This window comes from Halichoeres trimaculatus, unplaced genomic scaffold, assembly GCF_033239565.1.
Source record: "Halichoeres trimaculatus isolate MK-OKI-2021-1 unplaced genomic scaffold, fHalTri1.1 fHalTri1_scaffold_18, whole genome shotgun sequence".
NCBI classification, from domain to species: Eukaryota; Metazoa; Chordata; class Actinopteri; order Labriformes; family Labridae; genus Halichoeres; species Halichoeres trimaculatus.
Genome location: NW_027437196.1, coordinates 10,322,993 through 10,349,689, shown reverse-complemented (window position 1 = coordinate 10,349,689; position 26,697 = coordinate 10,322,993). Strand labels below are relative to the sequence as shown.

Sequence of the window (26,697 nt, the reverse complement as noted above, 5' to 3'; positions counted from 1 at the left end):
GTTGAATTCATTGCCGATTTACCTGACAATCATTTCCCAACTCGATCCAATCATTTAGTCAATAAAGTGACCAGAAATATGTCTGAAACAAAATCTTGTTATAGTTTCCAGACGTCTCTGCTGATTCTATTCAGCGTTTTGCTTGGGGATGTTCCACAGTAATTCATTTGCTTGTTGTATAAATATATTCTATAGTCATTTTTTGACGAACTGTAAAATGATGTCAAAGGGGTCGCCCATTTTGCTGATTGCAACATGTGCCTAAAGGTTGTGTTATACTTTCCACATGGAAATGAGACGCACAAGATCTGCGCGGCATCCATTGGTGTCCATCCCAAAACTACAGTGGGCGGTGTATCGCAAACATACCTTTACCAGAGTACTAAACTAGAGCAGAAGAAGTTTGGCTTTGTTTACACACATTTACACATCTGTCCCAGAGATTTTTCCAGGTTCTTATAACCGATTCCTCTTCTCTCCGGAGAATGGCCGCAATTTCAAGCCATGAATTATTAACCACTCAGTTATCATGGTGATCTCTGAGTGAAGAGTCATATAAGCCTGTATTTCTGCACTTTGACCACTTCCACCATGTGCCTAATGTTAGCAGAAAACCAAAAGAAAACCAAAAGATGCCTAAAAGAAAGACAAAAGAGGGCCAAAAGATAGCTGAAGTAGAGCCGAAAAAAAGTTGAAAGAGAGCTAAAAGAGTGCGGGAAGAGCCCTGCGAAAAACTTGTTCATATTAGAAGCATGGATGAGTACTTCTATAGGTACCATCTAAATTCTGTCAAATGTACCGGGTACCGATTCATGTAAAACCAAAAGGTACCATGTTTAGGTACCTAAATGCATCCTTGTGACTATGAGGGGGTGAAGGGGAAGGTAATTTTCCATGCTGGACACGAACGCAGCATTGCAAGTTTTTATATTGAAGACTAAATATGTTGAATTGAAAAACTTTGGGATTTTATTATTAATTAACAAATTTATATGTTTTACCACATAAACACAAAAGTACTGAAAATTGGTACTGTTGTGCCAGTAATTCAACTTTGTCACCCTGCCTTGCACAAAAGAATAAAACAAAAGGAGAAAGAGACCCCACTTCATGCCTTAGGGAAGTACTGTGCTAAGTCAGACTAGTACCATATTTTGTGGGTGTAATTTGTGTGTAGCCATCAGAGATAAACTGTGGCTTGTTATTCTGTAAAACTCTCATTTCACTGTATTTATTATATTTGTTTGTTTTTCATTTCTGTGGAGAGGGAAATGGAAATCCTGCCCCAACCAGGGAAAGAAATGGAAAGAAGACATTTCCCTGCTCTAACTAGGATGAATCACCATAACAATTCTTAAAACTCAAATGAGATGTAAAATCTAATTCAAAGCAGTCTCCAAGCTTTCACTTTACAGTAATCAGTGTAGAGGGTGTTCTCTGTTTCCACTCTGCAATCCAAGAACTTTGTATTGAGCCCATTGGAAGCATCCTGAGTCTGAAGCAACAAGACACCTGGGGAGGCCTGTCCTTTAATCTATAACACCAATTACATACAGACTGTCACGTAGCTACTGTAAGTCAGTACACTGGTGGGCAACTAGAGTGCACACTGGACAGCTCCATCATGCCCTGTGTTGAGTAAATGAACAATTAATTAGACCAGTTAACTGACAGGGTTTATCCCACACAGCAGGACTCAGATAGTTACTGCTGCACATTATGTGGATGCAGTTAGTTACCTAGATTATAAAGTCTGCATCAGGACACATGGATATTTGCCTGGGGACAATCCACATGATTACACCACAAGATGAATTTTCAATGTAAATCTTTTTTTTTTCCTGTGATTACTGATATCCAGCTGTGCCATGCAGCTGAACCAATAAAAAGCCTCCCAGCCCCTAATGCCATTCTTGTCCCTTACTGCCATTGTTGCCATGAGGTGGTGAATCATTAGTGGAGCACAGAGACATTCAGGGGTTTGTTGGCTAGCAGCAGCAACATGCTTGAACCAACTCCAGTTTTCCAACTCTCTCCTTTCACATGAAGCTGAAACGACCTAAGCTGAGATTAAACGTGAATATTTATAACCCAAGGGCACCCTTACTGTCTTCTAAATAATTCATCGCTCCACTCTGTTTATATTCTTTCCTCCCATTTCTCTCCTACAGCGGCTTCTCTGACAATCTGATTCAAGACATCATCTGCAGCTATCTGGTTTTACCAAACCGCATCATCATCCCCTTGGTCGGAGATGTGGAACTGGCCAATCTGCGCTTCCCGATGCCGAAGGTACTGATGGAATGAGAACACGCAGTCAAACATGCCGAGGTTTGATAACTGACCTCGTGTGGTTTGTGTTTGATCACGAGCAGACTGCCTCACAAGGGAGTTAATGGTTAAGAATTCAGAGTCTCAGGATGTATGTGTGATTTAATGGTTCTCTGTGCAGCTCTCAGGGTTTTTCAGATAACTTAAAGCTTTGAAACAGGATCAAAAAAACAGCCATGGCACTAAAAAGACATTTCAAGGCTCTGTATCTGTGGCAACAAGATAAACACTTAAGAACAGGCAGTAAACATTCAGAGGAGATGTTAATTTGTGTTGTTCTTAATATTTTATGTTGAAGTTCTCGCTCTGAACTCTGGTCAGACATTATTATGTAAACACAGTGGCTGGAAGGTTTATTTCCAGTGTGACTCTAGATCCAAGGTTAATCACTGAGATCACCAACAACATTAGATTTTCAACAGATGCAGAATATATGAAATTCACCTATTTTCATGGATGAGAAAGGTCCTTGTTGACTAGTTCAATGCACTACAGCTGCTTTTGAGGGTTTATAAATTTCACGTGTGTAAGAAATGTTTCAATTCAACCAATAACGATCATTTTGTTACAAGACCTTTTTATACTGTGTGAACCAAAGGTCAAAGCTGAGATGAGTTCAAAAATAAAAAAGGGAAAAATGGGTGATTTTAAGGACATGATGAACTATTTGAAGGCAAACACATCAAGCTGTAGGTGATCAGCTCATCATAGTTATGGTTTTGGTAGATTTGGACAAAATAATCCCAGTTTGTTACCTCCACCAAGGAGGTTATGTTGGTTTGTAACAAACGGATCTTGATGAATTATTCAGGAAATGTTCAAAATGGGATAAGGAAGAAGTGATTAAATTTTGGAGGTGATCTGGCACACCGTCAGAATCCAGGACTTTTTAAAACAATTCTTTATTATTGTGAGATAGGGCCGTTTTCCCCATATGGGTATATAACTCCACAATAAATGGTCGGATTGCTTTGTAAAACAACACAAGACAGGGTCACCATAATTTCTGACAGATGTAAAAGTACGATCCAGATCCTGGCAAAATTCTGGATACTAAGAATTGGAATATGAAATATGTATTGGGTCATCATAATTCTCAGCACTGTCAGGTAACAAATTATCGTACAAACCTGCAACTAACACCAAATTGTAGCAGACAGTCTGCTAGTATAACATTAAATTAGGACTTAAGTGTTGCGTGACAATCCCAGTATGCTTGGTGGAGGTCTGCACTCTCTGAGTGCTTTTCTAGTTCTGTCATGAAATAGATATGAATGCTTTATTGACTTTCATTGAGTGGTATGTTTAGAAGCATGGCTACATCTCGTCCGTCAGACACTTTGTAAGCTGTGTCACTGCCATAAGCTGTATGATAAATGGACACAGTCTCAGTGACATCACCCATCTGTTTCTAAAACAGAGATTTGAAGCAAATTGTCAACAGGGGCCATAACGGAAATGAGGCAGGCTTTGAGTCTCCACAGCATGGCTCTGCCTTTTACCATTGTCTGGTTTTGAAGCCAAAATGACCCTATCTAAGGCACCACCATTATGCAGCCTGAGTCTGTGCTGTAGAGACTATGGGGACTCTGAGAAAATCTGAGTGAAGCGGGTTTACAAAAATATATATATATATTTTTTCTTTCGAGGGTCTAACCTCTTCATGGTTCTCTCCCCCCAATGTATTTTACTAATCCCGAAAAAAATACACATGAACGTCAGCTGTCAATCATAGTTAAACATGACATAAAACCCTGTTTTAACATTTAATAACTACTTAAAAAGAAACATTTCAGAAAAGCACTTAGGCACTTAAGCTGGCCCTTCTCCTTTTGTTCTCAAAGGTGGAATGAGTCAGAAGGTCTAAGGCCCAGCAGTCAGTGAATATTTAACACTGATTATTGAATGTTGTTAACGGTTGAAGTCTATTGTTGCAGTGATTAATTGTGGTTAGTTATGGCTGCATTATTCTACATGGTGAAAAAATCTTCTTGTACTTAACGGCAGCACCTGCAGCCAAGTAACTTGTAGCACTTTGACGCACTGAGTTTTTCCTTCTGATATTATTTATAAAGACCATTCAAACCGTCTCCCCTTCCCAAAGTCTACTGTTGAACCTTGACACTAATTTTCAACCTTCTCCTAAACTTAACAAGAACCACTTTATCAACAGAATGTCAGGATAAAGAAATGTATTATCTCTTATTAAAATCAACTGTTTGAAATAAGACAATACATCTTAGTAAATGTTTTGTTGCTGATTCACCTGAGCTACGAGCAGCAGTTTTGTCTCATACTGTGTCATGAAACCCAGCAGGTGATGTCAGGTCGCATCAACTCTGACTCCACCGTGGCCTGGAAGTGTCACCCGCTGCTATTTCTGAGTTGCTTCCTTTTCACACTGAGCTCTGCGCACTTCCACAGGGAGTCCTGAGGATTCACTTCTTGGAAGCTCAGGACCTGGAAGGGAAGGATAAATTCCTGGGGGGGCTGATCAAAGGCAAGTCCGACCCTTATGGCATCGTGCAGATCGGGAACCAGCTGTTCCAGAGCAAGACGGTCAAAGAGAGCCTCCACCCAAAGTGGAACGAGGTTTTCGAGGTAAAGTTTAGGGAGGAAGAAAACTAGGGTCCGACTGATTGTCAGCACCAATATTCAGCATTTTGAGGCACATCTGTATCAGCCTTTTTTTGATCTGGCAGCTGATAAGAAATTAAATTGAAGACATTGTTATTTTGGCTCCGATGCAGCTGTGCCTTTCTGTCTCTAGCATTGCCCCACCCACAGTACAACCATAACTTTATAAGACAGCTGCTGAGCCTGGGAGCTGGCTTTGAAATTTTGAACAATACAAACTCCAACACTTAAATTATTTAAAATTTCAAAGCCAATATTCTCACTTTTATTGCAAATGAATATTGGCTCCAAATATTGGTTATCAGCCTCCTTGACTACTAATAATCGGTATCAGTATTGGTCCTGAAAAAACATATCAGTCCATCTCTAAAGAAAACAAATGTGTTTTTCTGATTTGAGCATCTGCCTTTTTAACAATCACTTGTTTCCATCAGGCGATGGTGTACGAGCAGTCAGGTCAACATCTCGAGATCGAGCTGTTTGATGAGGATCCAGACAAAGATGATTTCCTTGGAAGGTAAATTTCTTTTATTTCATACCTCACTTCTTCTAATTATCCAGCTGTTCACATTGAAAGAAGCTTAAGATCTGTTGTTGTAGTGAATTATTAATCCTAAACACAAAGCAGGGAGCAGAGGGGGAGGAGCTTTATGAGAACCTTTGCCTGTAGACGTCATTTAAAGTTAAAAAAAGGCGTGATCCCACAGTTTTCAAGCAGAGTCAGTTGATTCCACCCAAAGGCTGTAACACTACACCTTACGCTGACAATACAAAGCAGCCAATCGATCCCTGGACCCCCTTTGGTTGGATTAATTGCTGTGATTTGTCTGCCTACTCTTTGCCATCCCACATTGAGTAACTGTTTGTCATTATTCACAGCCTGATGATCGATATGACTGAGCTGCACAAGGAGCAGAAAGTTGACGAGGTACGACTGACTATCTGTTTCCACATTATGGTGCTTACTAACCCAGAGTTTGTTTACAGCTTTCACTTCTCAAAGGGAGATACGCTTCCTTTCTTCCCTCAGCAGGTTCAAATGAGGATATCGATACAGCAGCCACATCGTTCAGCTTAGCATGACAAAGAGGGAGCAGTCAGGTCGGCTCTGTCAAATGATAATAAAATTTTCCTGCCAGCGCCTCTAATAGCTCCTGAATTGATCCATTTCACCTTGTTTCTTTGCTAGTTTTCTGGCAACTTCACAGGGATTTGAAATAGAGACAAGATATTTGTGCCAGATAGAATCAATAAGTTCTCAGAGAGGATCCCCCCCGACTCTCCAATGGTGCCGTCAGCTCAGCCACCATGCCTCGCTAAAACGCTAGAATGAACAAGATGGGCCGTGAGAGCTGACACATCACTAGGGCTGTCATTTCAGCACTGCTATTTCATCAAACAACTTTTCATGATACCCTGGTGAGGCTTGACAGTCAGCTCCGGCATCCTGGAACCACCAGTTTCTCCACCTGCTCCCATTAGACCCAGACAGGAAGACAAAAAGCCGAGCAGAGAACAGAGCACACCCCTGTCTGGAGAGACTCCCCGTGTTCCTCCATTTTTATGCAGGAAGAGATGCCGAGATAGTCGGGTCCTGGCTTTGTTCTAGCCCTCTCATCCAAATTTACTGACTTGTTTGAAATACATCATCTGACGTCTCCTCTACTGTCTTTTGCAAACTCTGTTCAAGTACTCCTGGTGCTACAATTTGCATATTAAGTTTTGATAAGCAGTAGAATTGAAACCAGATAAGATAGATCCTTTATTCTTTAAGCATAAAATCTGAGGAGTTACACTTTGATAATGCATTTTCAACATATCCCAGAGCGCTGTTTCCTCCACTGCCTCCACAAGTGTTTGCAGAAATCCAGTAAAAAGCGTAAACAACCAAACATCACGCTCCAGACCACAATTTTTTACATCACTTTCTACACTGAATACAAAGGTTTAGAATAGAATAGAATAGAAAATACTTTATTTATCCCTGAAGGGAAATTCAGGAGGAGTCACAGCAGCAATCAAGAAAACAAAAGTAAGAAAGTGTATAGAAAATGCAAAAAGGTCCATAAGAAAATAGATGATGACAGCTTGTTCATCATTGTCCAGTTCAGCCAGCCTCCACCTCCACAGGGTCCAGGACTGAGCTTCTTCAGCAGTCTGTTCAGTCTCTGTCTCCTGGATCCTGTCTGCTCACAGCAGGTGAAGCTCTTCCAACATGGTGTTGATGTCTGGTGTTAGCTCTCTTAGCCATGGCTAGCTTGTCCATCTTACTGGAGATAGATCTTACGTTCCCAATAACGATGGATTGAAGAACAGGTCGATGTCGTCACTTCTTTGCTCACACCTGAGAACCAGCACGTCGTCCTCACCTCCTTCTCCTCACCTTGTGGGAAACATCAGGCCTTGCACCAGTTAGCATGGACATGCTACCGGCTGCAAACAACTGATTTCACATGTTAACAATGCAGCCATGGTTACATGTAGGATCTCCAGACAAACACAGGAGCAAAAATAGTAAAAATATCACTGAAGACAAAACCAGTTTGGTGTCCATGACCAACAAATCAGCCAAACAAAGTGATGAACCACTCTAAACACGAAGATAATAAATAAAAGATGAAAAAATTTCAAGAAATAGACGAAGAAGAGAGAGCTGCTGAAACAGGCAGCCACAACTAACAAAGTGGCGCCTAGCTTTGTTTGTCATCTAATTTTGAAACACTTGCAGTGGTTCAACCTGGAGGAAATGTCTATGGGGAAACTTCACCTAAATCACTGTAAAGGCCCTGTAAGGACTTTAGAAGTGATCTTGAAATTCTTTTTTTTATATTTGCCTGTTCTCAATCGAAAATTTAAAATGAGTTTGTCAGCAGTCATCATTTCGAAAAGCTATGTTTCAGTATCTGGGGTCAAGTAGGACTTTCCTTGGAAAATGCAAATCCACATACCACACATAGACTGAAAGTGCCTTTGATGACACTGCATTGGGAGAGGCAAGATCTGTCCATTTCCTTAAAGAGAATGATTTCTTGTGTTTATTTTGCATTAATGGCAGAAACTGGAGCTGGACTGGCAAAAAGGAAAAGGAAAAAGACAGAACAGCAGAATAAAGCTAAATGTAAAAGTGATAGAGAATGGCCAGAACACAAGTTGTGCTTATTGTCATGTTTCAAACAACAGTGCAACATAACTATTGAACTTTGTGGATAACAGAGTAGAAGACAATAAATGCAAAAGTTGGGAGCCACAGTTTTCCTAGTTGACTCAGCAGCGCTGGCCTCAACTTTCCAGCTTTCATACAACTTCTTTGACGAATGGTGGTGAAACTTTAGCCTTTTACCATCCTCTGCTGCCAGGGTTAGCTCAACAAGTTTGAAACTTCATCTGTACAGCCAAATGCAGCAACCACAATGATCCCCTCATTCCAGTGCCCCATCCTGCAAAAAATTTGTCTTGAATAAAGACAGTAGTGTTAAAAAGAAGATCTTTATTCCACTTTCTAAACAAATGCCTCAGCAGGAGTCACATCCTTGTGATCGTGGCTAGTTAAAATCATGGGAAACAGAGTCTTAAACTGACTTTTATTATCAGAGTTTCTGAAGGTGTCTCATTTTTAACCAGTTGTTGCAAAAATTGATCTCTAAACTCAGTGACTTGTCTCAATTTGAAACACTGGCAGTGGTTTGACCTGGAGGAAACGTCTACGGGGAAACTCCACCTAAAACTGGAGTGGCTCTCTCTGCTCTCCACACCTGAGAAGCTGGACCAGGTACGACCACAACAAGCACATGTGTCAGTCACTGTTCCTGGAGGTAGTGTTCAAGATGACGATCTTCTTCTTTCTCTCCCGTTACGTCAGGTGCTACGAAGCGTGCGCGCCGACAGGAGCCTCGCCAACGACGGTTTATCCTCCGCTCTGTTTGTGGTCTATCTGGACTCAGCGAAAAACCTGCCAGTAAGACGCTTCATTCTCCACTTTAACGCTCTCCTTCTGACAATGTAGCTTTGTTAAACATTTGTTATTTGACTTAAGCAGGCCCTTTGTTCTCCTCCCCAAAAACACACACCACATTAACACACACATTACACTCTGAACCAGTCGAGTAGGAAATGTCACACACTTGTTCAAATAAGGATTACGGTCAACGCTCCACTTTTCTTACTGTGATGTTTCATGCTTTGTGACGCTGAGTCACCTCATCCATTTGCTTTCCAAGTCCCTAAAAGTTTAATTCTCACTGCGCCATGACCTTCGGGTGAACTCAAACAGCACAGCAGCTTGTTTTATCTATTTTCTCATCCATTGAGCTTCTCCAAACTGGCCATAAAAAGAGCACTTGATGTGTTATAGGGTCTAAACAGGAGCCATTATGGCTCATGGATTCTGTTTTGTATCGTGATTTTGTACCTTGAAATCTCATTAGTGGAGCCTTGAACTTTTTTTGTTATTTAATTTGCTTTCATTGGAGTCAAACGAGGTAAACACCACACTTAACTCCCAAAGAGGCCGAAAAGAGAAGAAATCCTGTCAGCTTTATCTGAAAGGCCACACTGTTTTTCTGACATCTCTTTGAAAATGTCACAACTTCCCCCCTTTTCTCACTTTCACTCTCTCCTCTTCGACCCAAGAGCGTCTTCACGGGAAGCTTAGGCTGCGGGAACTTGAGTGAGAGACGAGCATCTGGGCTAGTCTTTTGTGAGAGCAATACTTCCGAGTATAGAACGATATGTGTGAGTCCCTCTGTGCTCCTGCATCCTGTTAGCGTTAGCGTTGTTAGCGCTGTTATTGTTGTTAGTGTGTGATGGCGTGGGGTTGAACATTAACAGGACTCCTGCATCTGAAAGCATGCGTTAGCTGCATGTTGTAATGAAAATTACCCAGAGTGCCTATAACCAATAACGCGGGCGGACTCAGCTGTGTGTGCTTGTTAGTCAGATACATATTCTGCTAAATTAGGTGCTTAGTTCAAGGCTGAAATATAAACCTCAGTACAAAGACGACACTGCCACAGCTTCTAATGATCCCTGTCTGTATTAGTGCACCAATTAATGTGTCGCTGTGCAGTTTCCGAAACACTGCAGCTTGTTAAAAAGTCCCACAATTCTTCCACGTATCTTCTCCAACTCTTCCCTGACGGATCCACCCTCATTATCCCGAGTGTTTTCATTGTTAGCCCTCTGCAGTCTCCAAACCATGAATCCTCATGCTACCTCTCATAACTGTTCATGTTTCAACTCTTACACAAATATAATTTCCTGGAGTTTTTACCGTCTGCAACCACTCCCGTCCTACTAACTATGAGTGTGATTTTCTTTCCCCAAATCTCCTTCCTCGTGGCTTAAAGAGCAACCTGTCAGATTTCACCTATGACGGGTTGAAGCAAGTCTCAGTCTTTAAGGCCCTGAAGGTAACGTGGGAGAAATGGATTGCATGCTCAGATCACACACCCCTGTGTCTCACCTGTGCACCATCCAGCGTCATGTGACTGTTATCACTTTCAAAGAAGGTTGAATTGTCCAAATGTGCATGATGGATGGATGATTGCATTGTGCATTGGCGTTTCCTGCTTCGTGCGTGTGCACTCTTTTTCCTCTGACTCATTGTGCTGCATGCTTCATTGTTATATTGCACTTAAGTGTTTCTGAATGAAAGGAAAAGCTGCATTTAATCTTTAAAATGTGCTCTCTTTTGCACCATTTATACTGAAACACTTTCAACAGCAAAGACCGAACCAGATAGAATAGCTGATCATAGATCCCTCATATAGAAACAAATAATATGTTGCAGGGACTCGTTCTTGTCAGGCTTGTATTTCCACATTTTTTCTTTAGTTGTAAAATGCACGGTAATGTAGGTTATCCAGAAGAATGTGAAACACTGAAGGAACGGTGCACTTTTTTTTCTCTGCAAAGGCTTTTATCTGCTTGTTTTGCAGCCACAATCACAGCACTCAGATTTAAAGAGGGCAAGGTCACATTTAGCACAGATTGTTTCCTGCTTAATTTTTTTCCAGGAAGTTGCAGATCTTGAATTGTCACACACACTCAGAAGCACTCCCCTTGTATCACTTTCATCTGCCATTACAGAGGAGGAAACCAGAGGCCAAGCATCCGATCCTTTCCCCATAACTCTCTTTTTGTAATTCTGAATGCAGCGCCGCTGCCGTCTCGCCACTCCTCTTTACTTTGATTGTCTGATTAGTCTGTACCAGAGAGTCAAAATGCTTTTGTCTGCCAAAGTGTCAAATTCAGTTGATGCAACTAATTTATGATTTTATGCTCAAGTAGATTTTTCTCATTCTTTGAGCTTCAGTGAAACGGGTTGAACACCTCCTTAGAAAAACTATGCAGAAAGCTTTAAAAGTGTGCCTCAAGCAGCCAGATGGAGGCAACATATCTGGATGCAGCTTGAATGTTAATGAGTTGAGCTCAACCAAATAAAGGAGGCATGCAAATAAAGTCAAATCAGCCTTTTTCTTTTTTTAAAAAATGAATAGTTCGGTTATCAAAAAGTTACAAATCAGATCATTAAACATGAAATTTCTTCAAGTTATTTAGTGTTTAAGAGGTAAGCTCGAAGGAAACAGTGTTAGATGAAGAAACAAGAGACGTTTTTGAAAGTTAAAAACATGAGAAAACTGAGCTCACAAAGTTGCAATGATTGTTGTATTGACCATAAGGGCCTGTGTCCACTGACAGCAGCTCTTTCCTTTCGCTCTGCTTGTAGCGCTCTCGTCTGAAAATAGTTCAACACTTGAAACACAGCTATGCTCATCACTGTCGCCTCCAATTCCCTATTAAATTTGATTGGTCTGCGAGGGAGAAGTTTCAATATGAAGTTTTTTCACAGTAAAGGTAAAGGATTTGCCACCATATGTTAGCCAGACATAAGTAAAATATCCAGGCTTCAAACAATGACAAATTCAAGAAAATGGTGCTGTCTCTGTTTTCTTTATTATGTATCGAAAGTTGAAGAAAATATTAAGCACATGAAACAATTTTAATGGAAGAAATGCAAAGTCCTTATCAGCGCCAAATAGGTTATTTCTAAATGCTGTTTCTCAGCTTTACGGCACTGGTTCCTATGACAACACCACACCGGCCGTCAAAGTTTATCAATAAAAAGAAACATCTGTTTTTTCTGTTGAAAATTATTTCTTGGATTTATTTAGTTGTAAAGACAGACACTGGAACTGTCAGAGAGCAAAAGGACAGAAGAGCAGAAGAAAGCTAATAAGAAAGTGATAGAGCACGAGCTAAAGGCTAAAACACAGGTCAACTTGTTAGTTATAATGTCCATTCCAACCCACAGTCAGCAGTTATTCTGCAGTGGTCTGTTCAAACTTGAGAGTCTATCAATAAAATGAAGAGTGAGGTTACGTTAGCTCTGCTCAACAGGGCAGTGAGTAACATTAAATATTGCCTGGTACTTAACAATGCCACAAACAGAGTTCATAAAACTTGTTTTTTTTGTCATGCTACAGCACTGTGGGTCTATAAAAATGCCTTACCTTGTCACTTTGCATCCAGTAAAAGTTTACTTGAACAAAGAAAAGCAGAGTTAAAAAGAAAATCCCATCCCTGTTAATTTGCTTCTAGACAAACACTTGCCTTGGAAAGAGTCATGCCCTCAGGATAGTAGATGCCAGTTTTCAAGGGAAACATATGCTGTGTTCCAAGTTGCGTATTTCTCTAAGTACACTTATAAGAAATGCACTGCCCGCACTCTATTTACTGGAACAGTGCATGAAATCTTATAGGGTAAGTGTTGTCCCAAATCTAATGCTGCAGCTTCACTACAATCACATTTAGAATAGAATAGAATAGAATAGAATAGAATAGAATAGAATAGAATAGAACTTTATTGTCATTGTAGCAAGTACAACAAAAGTGAAGTCAAAGCAGCAATCAAGAAAACAAAAGTAAGTAATAGAAAAGAAAGGTCCATAAGAAAAAAGATGATGACAGCTTGTCCATCATTGTCCAGTTCAGCCAGCCTCCACCTCCACAGGGTCCAGGACTGAGCTTCTTCAGCAGTCTGTTCAGTCTCTGTCTCCTAGATCCTGTCTGCTCACAGCAGGTGAAGCTCTTCCAATGTGGCGTTGGTGTTAGCTCTGTTAGCCATGTCTGTGAATAGCATGATGCTACTGTGCCTTCTGGTATTCCTCTGTTTCTGGGTTAGCACGGCTAGCTCGTCCATCTTATTGGAAATAGATCTTACGTTCCCAATAACGATGGGATCTCCAGTCAAACACAGGAGAAAAAAGAGTAAAAATATCACTGAAGACACAAAACGTTTGGTGTCCATGACCAACAAATGAACCATTAAAGTAATGATCCACTTCAAATACAAAGATTACGAAAAAGAGACAAAAAAATTACAAGAAACGGACAAAGAAGAGAAAGCTGCTGCAAAAGGCAGCCATAGCCAACAGGGCGGCGCCTAGCAACCATTTCACAGGTGTTCTTCTGCTTTTCATTGATGGATCCAGCAACCATTGCTTGATCTGTTCCTCTAGTTTCTGACCATTTTCAGTGTGCCAGCTGAGAAATCATAGTGCACTTTTCCATGCTGTCAGTGTGAACACACTTTTGCACAAATAAAAGTGAGTGTAAGTGCAGAAGCACACAATTTGGAACACAGCAACAGTCTTTATCCCCTTAAAGCACTAGCTTTTCCATTTAGTCTTCACAGCCCCTTCAAGCTACATTGCTCATGAAAGTGAAAGTAAAAGTTGTTTTATCGAGCAGATGGCTCTCTGACTTCAGTAGAGTCTGTGATAAACTTAATGCAGCTTACAACCAAAAAAACAATTTTACTACTAACAAAGGGAAGATACGGCACCAATTATGACCTCTTTTTCTGCCTCAGTGTCTGTTGTTTGGTTACATTTGAAGAGTCAAACAGTTTACTCACACAGGAGTACAAAACTGTGATTAACTGATTTTAAATAAACCACAAAGTTAGGGCACATTGTTAACTACAAATTCAAAACCTGTTCAGCTTTTTTAAGAATCAACGCTGTAAGCAAAAACACAAAGTTGTAATACACAAGTGAATCAATACTCAGTTAAACACCGGCAGTAAATTTCCTTTCTGTTAATGAAAAATTAAACAGTTCTGTTTGAACACAGACTGACGATTTTGGCCTATTAAATATTAAAGTACAATTAAACCCTTTGTGAAAGTCCATTTAAGTTTTTTGGCTCACGTTTGTCTTGGAAAAAAAACATAAAATAAGCTCAATGAAAGTCTATGCATTTTAAATTTCCAGTTGTACCATTATCATCAACATTTTAGTTTGTGTTAATCAGCATTTACAACACAGGGGAGCCTAATTATAAAGCTGCTGAGGAATCTAAGCACAATCCGAAAGAGACTCTGAGTTAACGAGTAAGTTAATACTCTCCGTCCCTGGTCTTAAGATATGCAGGGTTTTATAATTCTGAGAGGAATGCTGAATAATACTTTAGCTGTCAAAAGCGAGCATGCTAAAATTAGACAGCAGAGGAGACAAAGCTTTGCAGCCTCCTTGGTAGCTTGTCTGCCTGCAGCCCTGCTTGTACTGTGTTTTACTCCCCTTTTGAACTGCAGACTGTCAGCATTGTGTGCTCATTACAGAACCTCAAGATGCTAGTGTTTGTTATATTTCCTGCTGCTGAACTTCAGTGAAAACCTTTTCTTTTTCTTCTCCGATAGTCTGCAAAGAAGAGCAGCAGCGAGCCAAGTCCTTTCGTCCAGATGACTGTTGGACACAAAACAGTTGAGAGTAAGGTGAGTCATACTCAGAGGTATCCATTAAGATAATTGAATTTCTGATTTCGTCCTCTGGCTCTGGAAATGATGCATTGATTTACTTTGCGTTACAAATTTGAACTCCAAAGAAGACTTTACTCACAATCTGCCTGTTTTTGTCCGGCGTTTAAAGCATCTAGGAGACTAAATATCGAATCCAGCAGTAATTTTTTGCCTGCATGCATCTCACATCCTTACACACAAAGAGGTATTGAATTCTAACGGGCAGTACATCTCATTCTTTAAACGTCTCCCTCAAGGGCTTTCTGCTACAGCACGCTCTGCTCTGACTGTGAGATTCACAGGAAGAGGGAGTGAAAATGGTTGTAAAAGAAAACGAAATTAAGCGCCGTAACATCCGACACACCAGTAAGTGTCCGCTAAAGAGCTTCTGTACAGACATTTAGTGCATTTACAAGCTATTTCTCACACTTATACATAAAGTTAAAGGATTTTTTTAGGAGGAAGAATAATTTTAATGGACCAAGTTATTGTTGATGATGAAGCTTTACTGCTTAAATGTAATGCATCCGGAGAGGCTGGTTTATAAGCTGTACTTCCAAGCAGAGCTGCAAGATGGAAATAAAATTTAAAGAGTTTGGCCGTACATATAAATGGACGGCACACCCTGTCACATCCTATTACAGACAATGAAGCCAAAATAGCACTCAGTGTGTTTACACGCAGCTCAGGAAATTGGACAATGAGCTCAGTCAGCACAAGTCAGAGAGTAGTTTGGTTACATTTCGATGATGAACAGGTTTGTAAACAGACTCACGCTAAAGTTAAAGCTCGGCTGTCTCCTCCATTTTTTGCAGCGTCACTTTTTCTTTACATTACAACCTCAACTTACATAACCTGATGTCCCTGCCCCGGATTTAGTTCCTTGTTTTTCCTGTTTTTTTGTCCATTTGTCTCGTGTTACTTCCAGCTCTGTGGTTGTCTGGACTCATTTTCTCACAGTTTTTCTTTGTCAGCATCTTTGCACAAATCCAGTTTTAAAGGCTTTTTTTCCTTGAGCAGTCCATGATCTAACCTGATTTTTTTTTTCATTTTGTCCCTGGACTTTCTTTGTTTCCAAGTCACAGTTAACCCCATTATTTGGCCGTTAGGCATCTTGTGTTATTGTGTCCACCTGCCTAACTGGTCACTGTGTCTGCTTGGAGTCTTTGTCTGCAGCTCCCAAAGCGCAGGAATCAAATTTCTTCTATTCAGACAAAAGGATCTGATCAGTGCGTATGTGATATCGGACAGCACAATCGCATCTTGGGAGTTGTAGCTCACTTTCCATTGTAGATTTTTAAACAAGTAATCTTCTTTAATTTTCGGTTATGAAAGAAGTAGATATGTTCATGAGTTGTTCAGTTTTTAGTATTCCACTGTGCTTAAACAGAAGTTACAGTGAGCAGATATCAGTCAAGCTGAGTGTGTCACAAACACCACACAAAAATCCCTCCAGACAAAAGAAGTGAAACCGCTGACTGGCCTGTGCGTGACTTTCTGACTTCAGTCTGACCCTTAGCAAACGTGAAACAAGCTCATCTAGACAGGGGTAAGGTGACTGGTTTCGCTAGTTAAAAACTTCTCTCGGCTTTGCCATATAAATAACTTGACCTCAGTGTGTGGTTTGTCTTGTTTTATATCTCTTTCTGTGCACGAAGAGAAAACCACCAGGACTCTTTTACTGCCTCTGATCTTCATTAATGGAAATCGGTATCTGAGGAAAACTGGAAGACTGATGAATCAAAGTGGGTTATTTAAAGCAGTGGAGCTAAATGGACTTGGTACAGCTGCTGGAATGACAAACATGAGATAAATGTGATTTTAATATCGATAATATTTATCAGACCAGTGGTCCCTGTCTTTGGCCACTTCCACCAGCTCCTCTGGGGGGATACCACCTGGTTAGGAGGTGTTCCCAACCAGCCGAGAGATATAATGTCATGCATTCTCACCAGATGCCTGAACCACCTCAGCAGTCTCCTCTCTGATGTCTGTGCTCCAAACCCTATCTCTGAGGCTGAGCCCAGACACCCTGTGGCGAAAGCTCATTTCAGCCGCTCATATTTGTGATCTTGTTCTTTTGGTCACCACTCACAGCTCGTGGCCATCGGTGAGGGTTGGAATGTAGAGTGACTGGTAGATTCAGAGCCTTGCCTTTTGGTCCAGCTCTGTCTTCACCAAAACAGTTCACCAATCCATCTGTCAATCTCTTGCTCTGTTCTCACCCTACTTGGACCACAACCCCACTGTGGCCAAGAGTGGGCAGTCTACCATTTTCTGAATGAGAACCTTGCCCTCAGACTAAAAGATGCTCATCTTCTTCCCGGCTGCAAACCTCCCCAGTGCAAGCTGGAGATTAGCGTTTGATGAGGCTAATAGGATCACATCATCTGCAAAAAGTATGGTGGTCAATATTTATGGAACCTTAACTTGAATTACCTTGCTGTCTTTGTGTGAAGGTGGTCTAAAGCAGGAGTTCCCAAACTTTACTATGCCAAGGACCCCAAATCAGCATTTGCTTCTGGCTTGGGACCCCCTTTGAAATACTATAGGGCACCTGTTGGTCACATGACCCTGAGCTGTGTCTCTGATTGGGTGAACTTGCGATTCTAATATCCTCTGAATCGCTGAGTTAAAAAAAATTCATCCCCCCTACAGTGTGTGCCCATAGTAAAACCAGCGACTCAGACAGGAGATGTTTTTTGAAACCAGGCTGTAAACAGGTCAATTTATGCCTTGAAAACAGCTATTTTTGGCTTGGTGTGTGTGTGACTTCTGGGACTTCTGGAGCCAGCCTCAAGCGGACACCCGAGAAACATCAGATTTTAGCACTTCCCCATTGTCTCATATTCTTAGACCGGGGGTTTCTGCACGAGTTAGACAGGGCAAGAGCCTCAAAGTTCAGTTTATTTTTTTAGATATCGTAGTAATAGACGCAAACCACCAGGCTGACATAGATTCTGACATTGTCATGCTGAAGTTGTCACTGTCACACGAGGTGCGGATAGGTAGGATCAGAAACATGGGAACCCAGTACTTTACGTTTTGTATTTTCAGGACAAATGGTTACAAAAAAGAAAAAAAAACTTAATACAAACATAAATAAATTAATAAATATTATTTTTTCGCTCCCCTTCAATTTTCTGAGAACCTCCTTGTGCCCCCTGGTGGCCCCCCACTTTGAAAACCGCTGGTCTAAATAAGAGAGTTTCACATCAGGTTAAGGCTCTCTAAAGCTGCGTTTCCACCAAGCAGTCCGGTTCGGTTCAGTAGGGTTTGGCACGGTTTGATACAGTTAAGCCTGATCCTGTTTGTTTTCCACAGCAAAACTGTGCCCTCTCACGGTAGGCGGCGTGTAAGCCACAATAGTGTGACTCCGTGGCAGCGCGACACAGTTTACCCCGCTAATAAATCCAACAAAGAAGAAAAATGGGACATAATAAACAAAGAGCAACGATGGGAGACATCCAACATTTCGTCCTCTCTGTGATTGGCATGTAGCTCTTTGATACAAAGGACAATCAAGCTTTGTTTCAGAGAAGACGATTCTTTTGACCAATCAACGGTCTGCAGTGTTGTTGCTCCACCTTCCGATAGCAGATCGATTCAGTCTGGCACCCATACAAAAGGGTCCCAGAAAGTGGGACGGCTCGTCTGGGTTATATGGGGATCCGTTCCGGGATAAAACAGTGGACACGCCACAAAATGCGCGCCATACCAAGATGAACTGAACCAGTCTACTTGGAGGAAACAAGGCTTAAATTGCTCAAAAGACTCAAGAGAGTGCCCTACTAGTACATCCCCTTTTTATTTAACATGAGGTAAGGCCAAGACTTAAAAAGATGCTCAATTCCTGCGGAAAAATGAGCAAAGAAATTAATTTAAAGCAGTTTTTATGAAGGTTTTCTTCTCTTTATCCCTTCAAAGCCTCATAAATTAAACACTAAAATGATTAAACATGGGACTTATTACATGTGAGAAGAAGAACCTTGGAATATTTAAAAGAATTAGCAAATCCCTGAAGTGTCTGTGTCCAATTACTGATGTATAAATTCATCATTTCTATGCTTTCAAACTTGTAATTCATAGATTTCTTGACTAATTGTGTTTTTAGTTAGCTGCGCTCAATCGCCTTTTAATTAACCATCGATTTTCTGTACGCCCATAAAGATCCGATACAAGACCAAGGAGCCTCTGTGGGAAGATTGCTTCTCATTCCTCGTTCACAACCCCAGGAGGCAGGAGCTGGAGGTGGAGGTAATGCGGCATACTTTCTCACTAATGAACTCTTTCTTTCTTCCTTCTTCTGAGATCATGCACCAAATGATTAAAGCAGCTGACTTCATCTCAAAGCTGTGGATTTCCCCCCCTTTCTCTCTTCCTAATGCGCACAGGTGAAAGATGACAAGCACAAATGCACCCTGGGTAATTTGACGGTTCCTTTGAGCAGCCTGCTGGTGGAGGAGGACATGACGCTGACTCAGTGCTTTCCTCTCAAAAACTCCGGGCCCAGCTCCACCATTAAACTCAAGATGGCCCTGAGGGTAAGAACGGACCCGGTCTCTCCTCATTGAACTGGTTTGCATAAGTGATGTCCAGGTTTTTTCATTTCAGGTAACAAGAACAAATGTTTGAGACGTGCTGATTCAGGCTGAATGGTTGGTCGTTAGAGGGTGTGTTTTAGCAGTTCAGAAGGCCCAGATGTTGTAGTTAAACAAATTTTGCAGTGCTGGCAATAAACTGGACATTATAACTCAATTACAAAAAGCCTTTACATTTTATCCTCAAAGGCTGAGGCTAATTTCACCCTTGGCCAAGCTCCATTACTGTAAGCAGCTTTTGCCTCTGTGAGCTAACTCTAAACTGTTAGCTGATAAAACTTTTTTAATTCCTTAAAGAGGAAGTATTGTGCTTTATACTGTGGATATAAAATAACAGTCCTGGATTTTCATACTACATGCGTGCAGATTTTCAAACAGCTACATGTTCATATGTTGTAGAAATCCCTGAATCTGTCTGGAAACTGCTCAGGGAAGTCTGCTCTAAAAATAGCACAAGATCTTCACGAGACTTGATGAAACGATGAGGTCATCACAAAAGGATTTCCACCTGGTTCATGGCATGTTAGAGATGTGGGTTTCAGACACAACCAAAAGTCTGGCCAATCAGAGAGAAGGTGGTTTGTAAAGCACGGAGCCTTAACTCCGTTTTAGAGCACTTTGACCGATCTTTCAAGATAGACAGAATATTGTGTTCAGTGACTATGAAAACACCAAAACTACCAAAGGAAAGAGTAGATTTTCAGCTTTCACTAAAAAAAAAGTTTGTTTCTTCCTTTTTCCGTTCCTCGCTTAAAGGTGCCATACTATGCACCTTTTCTGCAGTTTAATATGGATCATTGATGTCTTCATTAAATGGTAGTAACATGTTTTGGTCCAAAAAGCCAATAAATCAAGCACAGCAGCATTGTTTCCAGGCTCTCATAGCCCCTCTGTTCAGAACGCTCTGATTTAGTGGGCGTGACCTTCATAAGTAAATGAGCCACCGCCCCACTCTCCCGCGTCACAGAGAGCGGCGCCACAATCTCCAAGTGTAGAATGTTTAGAAAACAGCGAAGCTCGTTTACCGTAACTTTACAGGCTAAAACAACAGGCTAACCACAGCTAAAGTTAGCATCCTGAAGCTAACACAGAGACAGGGGGGACACTGAGGAAAAGCTCTTACATCTGCTCCACAGCACACAGCATTTAAAATACTCACATTTCCAGGGTCTGAGGTTTGTTGGCTGATGGTTGGTAACGTGCCTGGATTCAGGACCAGTCTATTTGCTGGCCCTCTGTTGCACTGTCCAAAGTTGGAAAAGCAGTCGGCCGTGAAGTGACTAGCGCACACATGCACAGTTTTACTGAGTGTAGCTGGCACATTTCCTTGATAAATGAACTCTAGCCACTCAGTCTTGTCTTCTTCCGAGATGGGAAGCTTGTGCATGGAACTATGTGACTGTTTACAGCCAAAAACAGAGCAGTGATGGCTCTTCAACTTCAGCATTCTCCTTGGGGAGTGGGCGGAGAGGGGGATCAGGGGTATCTGCTCCGATGGACCAATCAGGTCAGACTTGCTCCTGATTGGTCAAAAAAGGGAATCCCTGACGTCAGCAAATCCCCAAAATCCAAACAGCTTGTTTTAGGTCAGGATTTTACATTCATAAGCACTACTAAGTACAGGTTTTGTCATTAATTATCACATTTTGTGGGCTGGGAGGAAAGACAAAGACCCACAAATTTCACAAAAAGACTTAAAGTGATTTTTGCATAATGTGGGACCTTAAAACTGTATAAAATATGGCAAAGTCTCTGCTACGTAGACCGTCTGTTTTTAATACAGAGTAATGAAGCCAGTCTGTGGATGGGGCCATATTGGATGTGACACAGGCTTTGAGCTTTCTTTCTAACAGCTATATGGCACCCGTCAGTCACGAGAACTGAGCTGTGTCTCTTATTGGACAGACTCGTGATCCTAATATCTCCTAAACCGCAGACTTAAAAAAAAATCATAGCCCCGTACAGTATGTGCTGATCGCAGAATGTGTGTGTTTCAGATCCAAGCAGTTTTTTGAACCAGGCTGTAAATGTTTTTTCAAATACCATAAAAGTCTTTTTTTTTGTGGCTTGGTGTGTGTGTAGTTTCCAGTCTTTCTGCAGCCAGCCTCAACCGGATTCTCCATGAACAGCAACTTTTAGCACTTCCACATAGGCTTCATTTTTCTAAACTGGATGTGCCCCTTGGTTCTTTATAGGGATGCACCAATCCCAATCCTGGTATCAGGAGCTAAATCTTTTGATCCTTTTCAAGATTTTCATCGTCTTTCCTAACAATGGCGACACATACTCTGTTCAAGCGTGAGCTGCCTGAACTTGTTCAACTTGCAACATTTCGCCATCGTCTCTCTGCCACTTTGCATCTTCTTCTCATAATCTGTGCTAATCTCTCATTCATAGAGAGCCCTGCTGCCACCTACAGGGGTCAGTTTGTCAGGACACTGGTTTATGAGGCTGGTGTTGATGAACTAGCTCTGCCAGACCATCCCCAAGCCCGCCCTGTTGGAAAACAGGCAGACAAAAATTTAAAGAGACGGTAGCTAAAACAAAGTGGTCAGACAGAGGCTGAAATAGGGGTTTTCTGAACATCTGTGTGAGAATTTTTTTTCTTATAACTGTAAATCATGTTAAGCTTCTCCAAGGATACCAGATGGCCTAAATAAAGCACAGTGCCCTCGCTTTAATCAAACTGGCCATTTGTAAAAACAAAGCTACACAAAGGGAAAGGTGTCACAAACCACAAATGTCTGTTTTTGTTTCTGTTTTTTTTAGCATAATTAGCTTCTGGCTGATATTTATTGACATAATCTTAACAAATATGTCTTTTCCTGAGGATTCTCAGTGCTACCTCTAAACTTTAACCTATTGATGCCTTGTAATCTCATGACACCACAGAAATATTGACATCCTGCTCAGGCACAAGATATCTGGGCAAGTAAATTGTTTTGGCCTTCATGACACCGGGATAAAACGCATCGTCTTTCATTGAATCATCACAACTGATCAGATAAAAAATGATTTTAGCCGGATGAATATATTGACCCGCGCAGATCTAGCTTCTTTGTATTGGATCACTAAAAACATATGAAGATTTATGACAGGTGTTCAAAGAGGGGGATGACCCGGGGTGAACACTGAGTGAATGAGGTATTGTGGAGGTAGGGGTTTCATCTGGAGGAGGTTCAGCATAAATCAGCATCTTATGACTCAAAACAGGATAAAACACTGCAGCTGTGCAGTTTTCTGAGAGTCCAGCAGGTTTTTGTAGCTGTAACAGATTTCCGTCAGGCCTGTTCTTGAAATCCTGAAATCCAGGACTTTTTTTTCCCTGCAGATGGTAAACATTGCTTCTGAAGCGTGTATGACAATGTGGGTTTCACTGAATCCAAAAGCAGGCAGAGGCAGAGGAAGCAGCTTAGGTGATTTATTGAAGGATGGTGAGGTGATGAGGAAGAAGTCCAGGGTCTGTAGTGTAGGAGAACCAGGTGAGAGTCCAGAGAGTGAGTGTGGCAGTGTGGCAGAGTTTGAGCAGTGAAGCAGGAAGCTACGAAAGAGTTAGACACTGGTAAATCTCTACTAAAAACTTGCAAAATACTTATTCTACAGAAGAATCGGTCGATGTACCGCTTGTAGAAGTGGAAACACTCTGGTACCGGTCTCCTCTCTCTGCAGCGCTTAAGGCAGTGCCCACACATACACGGGTATCTGGGAAACTGCATGTCGTTTCTTACAGTGGCGCCTGTCGTCCACTAAAAGCAATGTTTTCTGAAAACTCCAGCCAAAGTGAAGATTTTGGAAAACTCCACTTTCCTGGTTTCATGTAAATGCTGGGAAACAGAGTTGTTGGCTCTCAAACGCCACAGCTGAATGACAAGTGTTTAATCTGATTGGATCGCACAGGTTTTATCCAAGCGGCAACCTCCGGTCCGAGAATATGGGACAATGCGGAAGTGCTAAAATCTGCTGCTTCTCAAGTGTCTGCTTGAAGCTGGCTCCGGAAGTACAGGAAGTCACACACACACCAAGCCAAAAAAAGCCATTTTCAAAACAGGAATTAACCTATTTACAGCCTGGTTCAAAAAAAGTTTCCTGTCTGAATCGCTTATTTACTACCAGCTCCCACTGTACGGGGGGTGACTTGTTTTTCCAACGCGGCCGTTCAGAGGATATTAAGATCGCGAGCTCCCCCAATCAGAGGCCCAGCTGAGGGTCACATGACAGACAAGCGCCCTATGGCTGTAGGCGAAGCCCTTGCCACAACAAATATGGCCGCTATAGCTGATGTGCTTCATTTTCCGTTTCAGTAACAGATGGGTGACGACGGCGAGACTACGTCCATGTTTTATACAGTCTATGGTTTTATCCAATTTAATTCACTTTATTTATGTTGTACATTTTAAAAACAGTGAAGTTTCCCAAAGTGCTGCACAATAAAAATAAAATAAGAACATCAATAAAACAAATTAATTAATTATAATAATGCATAGAAACCAAAAAGAGCCATAAAATCAAAGGGGTTGAGACCATAAAAGACATAACAGGGTCACACAACGCTCATGGAAAATTAAAAGCCAAAGAATAAAAATATGTTTTGAGACGCAATTTAAAAGGTTGGAAGGGTAGGTTTTTTATTTTGAGCAGCAGATCATTCCACCAAAAAGGCTGGATCATCCGGGTCTTTAGACGGGTTTTTGGGACCACGAGGTGAAAGTGATCAGCAGACCTCAGGGACTGCGAAGGAGTGTAGACATTTAAAAGGTCAGACATGTACTGAGGTGCTGAACCATTCAAGGATTTAAAAACAAATAATAAAATCTTAAAACGAATCCTAAAATGAACGGGAAGCCAATGGAGGGATCGGGTGATGTGTTCATGCCTTTTTGCACCTGTTAAAAGACGAGCAGCTGCATTTTGGACTAACTGTGAGTGTGCAAGGGAAGCCTGATTAACACTAATGTAGAGCGCACTACAGTAGTCCAACCATGTAGAAATAAAAGCATGAATCATTGGTTAATGTCTGAAAAACACTGTTAGCATGCTTCGAGCTGCAGTTATTGATGAATTTGCCTGATGTCTGTGGGCGAAAGTATTTTTAATATTCGTTTTTAAAAATACACGTCTACATGTGGACATGGCCTAAGTGCATGCTCTTGATGAGCATGACATGAAACCTGTTGACACCAGACCTCATTAAGGCCTGGACTCATCTTTTCTTCTGTTGTCATGTGATGAAGCAGAAACAGATCTGGTGTCATTTGAGGCTTTATGTACGGTGAACTCTACTTTATGTCTCAGCGTTTGTTTTAGATTCATATCGCTATCCTACCATGGTTACAGCACTTTTACGTGAAAGATGTAAAAGACACTTTTTGAATATTTTTCCTGTAACGTCCTTGTCTCTTTCCGTAGATCCTGTCCCTGGAGAAGCAGGTTTCCTCAGACCAACCGTCCTCCGTCCGGGTCAGAAAATCCAGCGTGCCACAGCAGCCGAACACCACCCCCTCCCTGCGATTATCAGCCTCAGACTCCCCGCTACCTCCACCAACACCTCCACCTCCCATAAACGCATCCACCCTAACCCTCCAGCAGCGGGACGGAGAGCCGTACTCAGCCAGCCCGCTTCGCAGCGTCTCCAACCTAAGCACGTGCATGTCCAGCTCCCAGAAACACCTCCCACACAAAGAGTCCACACCCAGCCTGGCCTCGGACATCTCGCTCCCATTCGCTACCTTGGAGCTGCAGCAGCGGCTCCGTCAGCTTCAGAAGTAAATTTCACCTGTGATACATCATTTTTGTTTCCCATCTGCTGCTCGGTCTTTGATAGATCGCCCTCTTTTTCCTACATTCTTGATTTTAGTGGCTTTTGATTTACTTATGATGATTTCTTGAGCTTCCCTGATAGAACATCATAAATCTTCCAAATATGTAACACTTTAATTCAGCTCCTGTCAGAGTCTCCAGCTGCCCCTCACCTTCCGCGCTGTATTAATCCCGCTGCAGCCTCAGGCAGTGACACTGACTTACTGTGCTGTGTTTACAGTGGCTCGGCACCCAGCCAGTTCCCGCTGGGCGAGATCCAGCTCACGGTCCGACACAGCGCCCAGAGGAATAAACTCATCGTGGTGGTGCACGCCTGCCGGTGAGGTCCCCGACTCCCATCATGCACTGCATTTTTAATTTTATGTTTTGAAAGATATATAATGCTTTTTATGTCCTCCCCTTTGGAGAACTTTGTCCTTGTTTTTTGGCTAAAAACATTGTCCTGATCTGTAATCTATGAGCTGTGGTTCTTCAGTATATGGATCGTCTTCTTTCAGAGCTGCATGAACTTAGGATTGAACAGTCCTCATTAAAGTCAACACCATGTGCCATCGGCAACATGTGAGTGAAACTATTTTGTCCTGTGTGTCCTCAGTAACTTGATAGCCTTCACCAAAGACAGCTCAGATCCCTTCATCCGCCTCTATTTGCTGCCTGACAAGAGCAGGACGGGGAGGAGGAAGACGGGCACCATGAAGAGGACCCTCAACCCTGTGTTTGATCAAACGTGAGTGTTCATATCCTAATATCATGCTTAAAGGGGCTGTGAGGAGTTTGAAAGTGATCTTGAACAAGTCTCCTTTCTAGATATAAACCAGATTGTAACCCACACTTTAAAATGAGATTATTGCTGGTTACAGGTTATTTTAAATTGCTATTTCTTAGCTTCCGGGTCCTCCAGAAAACAGGATTGATAAGGAACATCTAGGTCTCTATGACAACACCACGCCGGCTGACGAATATTAGTAGAGAGAAGAGATAAAACACAGAAATCTGTGTTTTATGTGCTTAAAACAATTTCTACGACAATTTTTTTAGTGATGGTGGACACAGGAGCCTAACTGTCAGACAGAAAAAGGACAGAAGAGCAGAAGAAAGCCAAACAGGAGGATGATATCACTCAATAACACAGGGACTCAAGAGTCTATCAATAAATTGAAGAGTGAGGTTACGTTTGCTCTGCTTGGTAGACGACTGGTAGGACATAGCTAACCAGGATTTACTAATGTTACACATTACGGACATGTCTTAAAGCACTAGCTGCCCTAAATATAAATTGCTACTAAACTACTTACAAACTGACAGTGTTTACTTGTTGTCACATTAACCTAAAGCTACCTCAGAGCACAGAGCTGCAGATTTCGCTCCCATGTAGCCGGCTGCAAGAACGTTTGCTTGATGTCACATTTCAAACTGTATCACTACGCAACCGCACTGATAAATACCTTACCTCGGCGCGTTGTATCCAGTAAAAAGTTGTCTTAAACAAAGAAATTTGTTTTGATCTGATCT

General features: G+C 41.6%; 1 protein-coding gene across 2 annotated transcripts in view; it reads left to right on the top strand.

Annotated features, from left to right (window-relative positions):
* The window catches only part of esyt2b (extended synaptotagmin-like protein 2b), a 56,470-nt gene that overhangs the window by 27,238 nt on the left and 2,535 nt on the right, over window positions 1-26,697 (top strand). Inside the window, exons 8-20 of one of the 2 annotated variants that reach the window (XM_074693675.1) lie at window positions 2,172-2,292; window positions 4,756-4,932; window positions 5,403-5,485; window positions 5,848-5,896; window positions 8,648-8,737; window positions 8,828-8,923; window positions 10,314-10,376; window positions 14,669-14,743; window positions 18,938-19,024; window positions 19,162-19,311; window positions 24,775-25,130; window positions 25,406-25,504; window positions 25,781-25,912. In XM_074693675.1, coding sequence (XP_074549776.1) covers window positions 2,172-2,292; window positions 4,756-4,932; window positions 5,403-5,485; window positions 5,848-5,896; window positions 8,648-8,737; window positions 8,828-8,923; window positions 10,314-10,376; window positions 14,669-14,743; window positions 18,938-19,024; window positions 19,162-19,311; window positions 24,775-25,130; window positions 25,406-25,504; window positions 25,781-25,912 — 1,578 coding nt within the window. The remainder of the gene's footprint in view (window positions 1-2,171; window positions 2,293-4,755; window positions 4,933-5,402; window positions 5,486-5,847; window positions 5,897-8,647; window positions 8,738-8,827; window positions 8,924-10,313; window positions 10,377-14,668; window positions 14,744-18,937; window positions 19,025-19,161; window positions 19,312-24,774; window positions 25,131-25,405; window positions 25,505-25,780; window positions 25,913-26,697) is intronic. The other variant, XM_074693676.1, reaches the window with a different exon arrangement.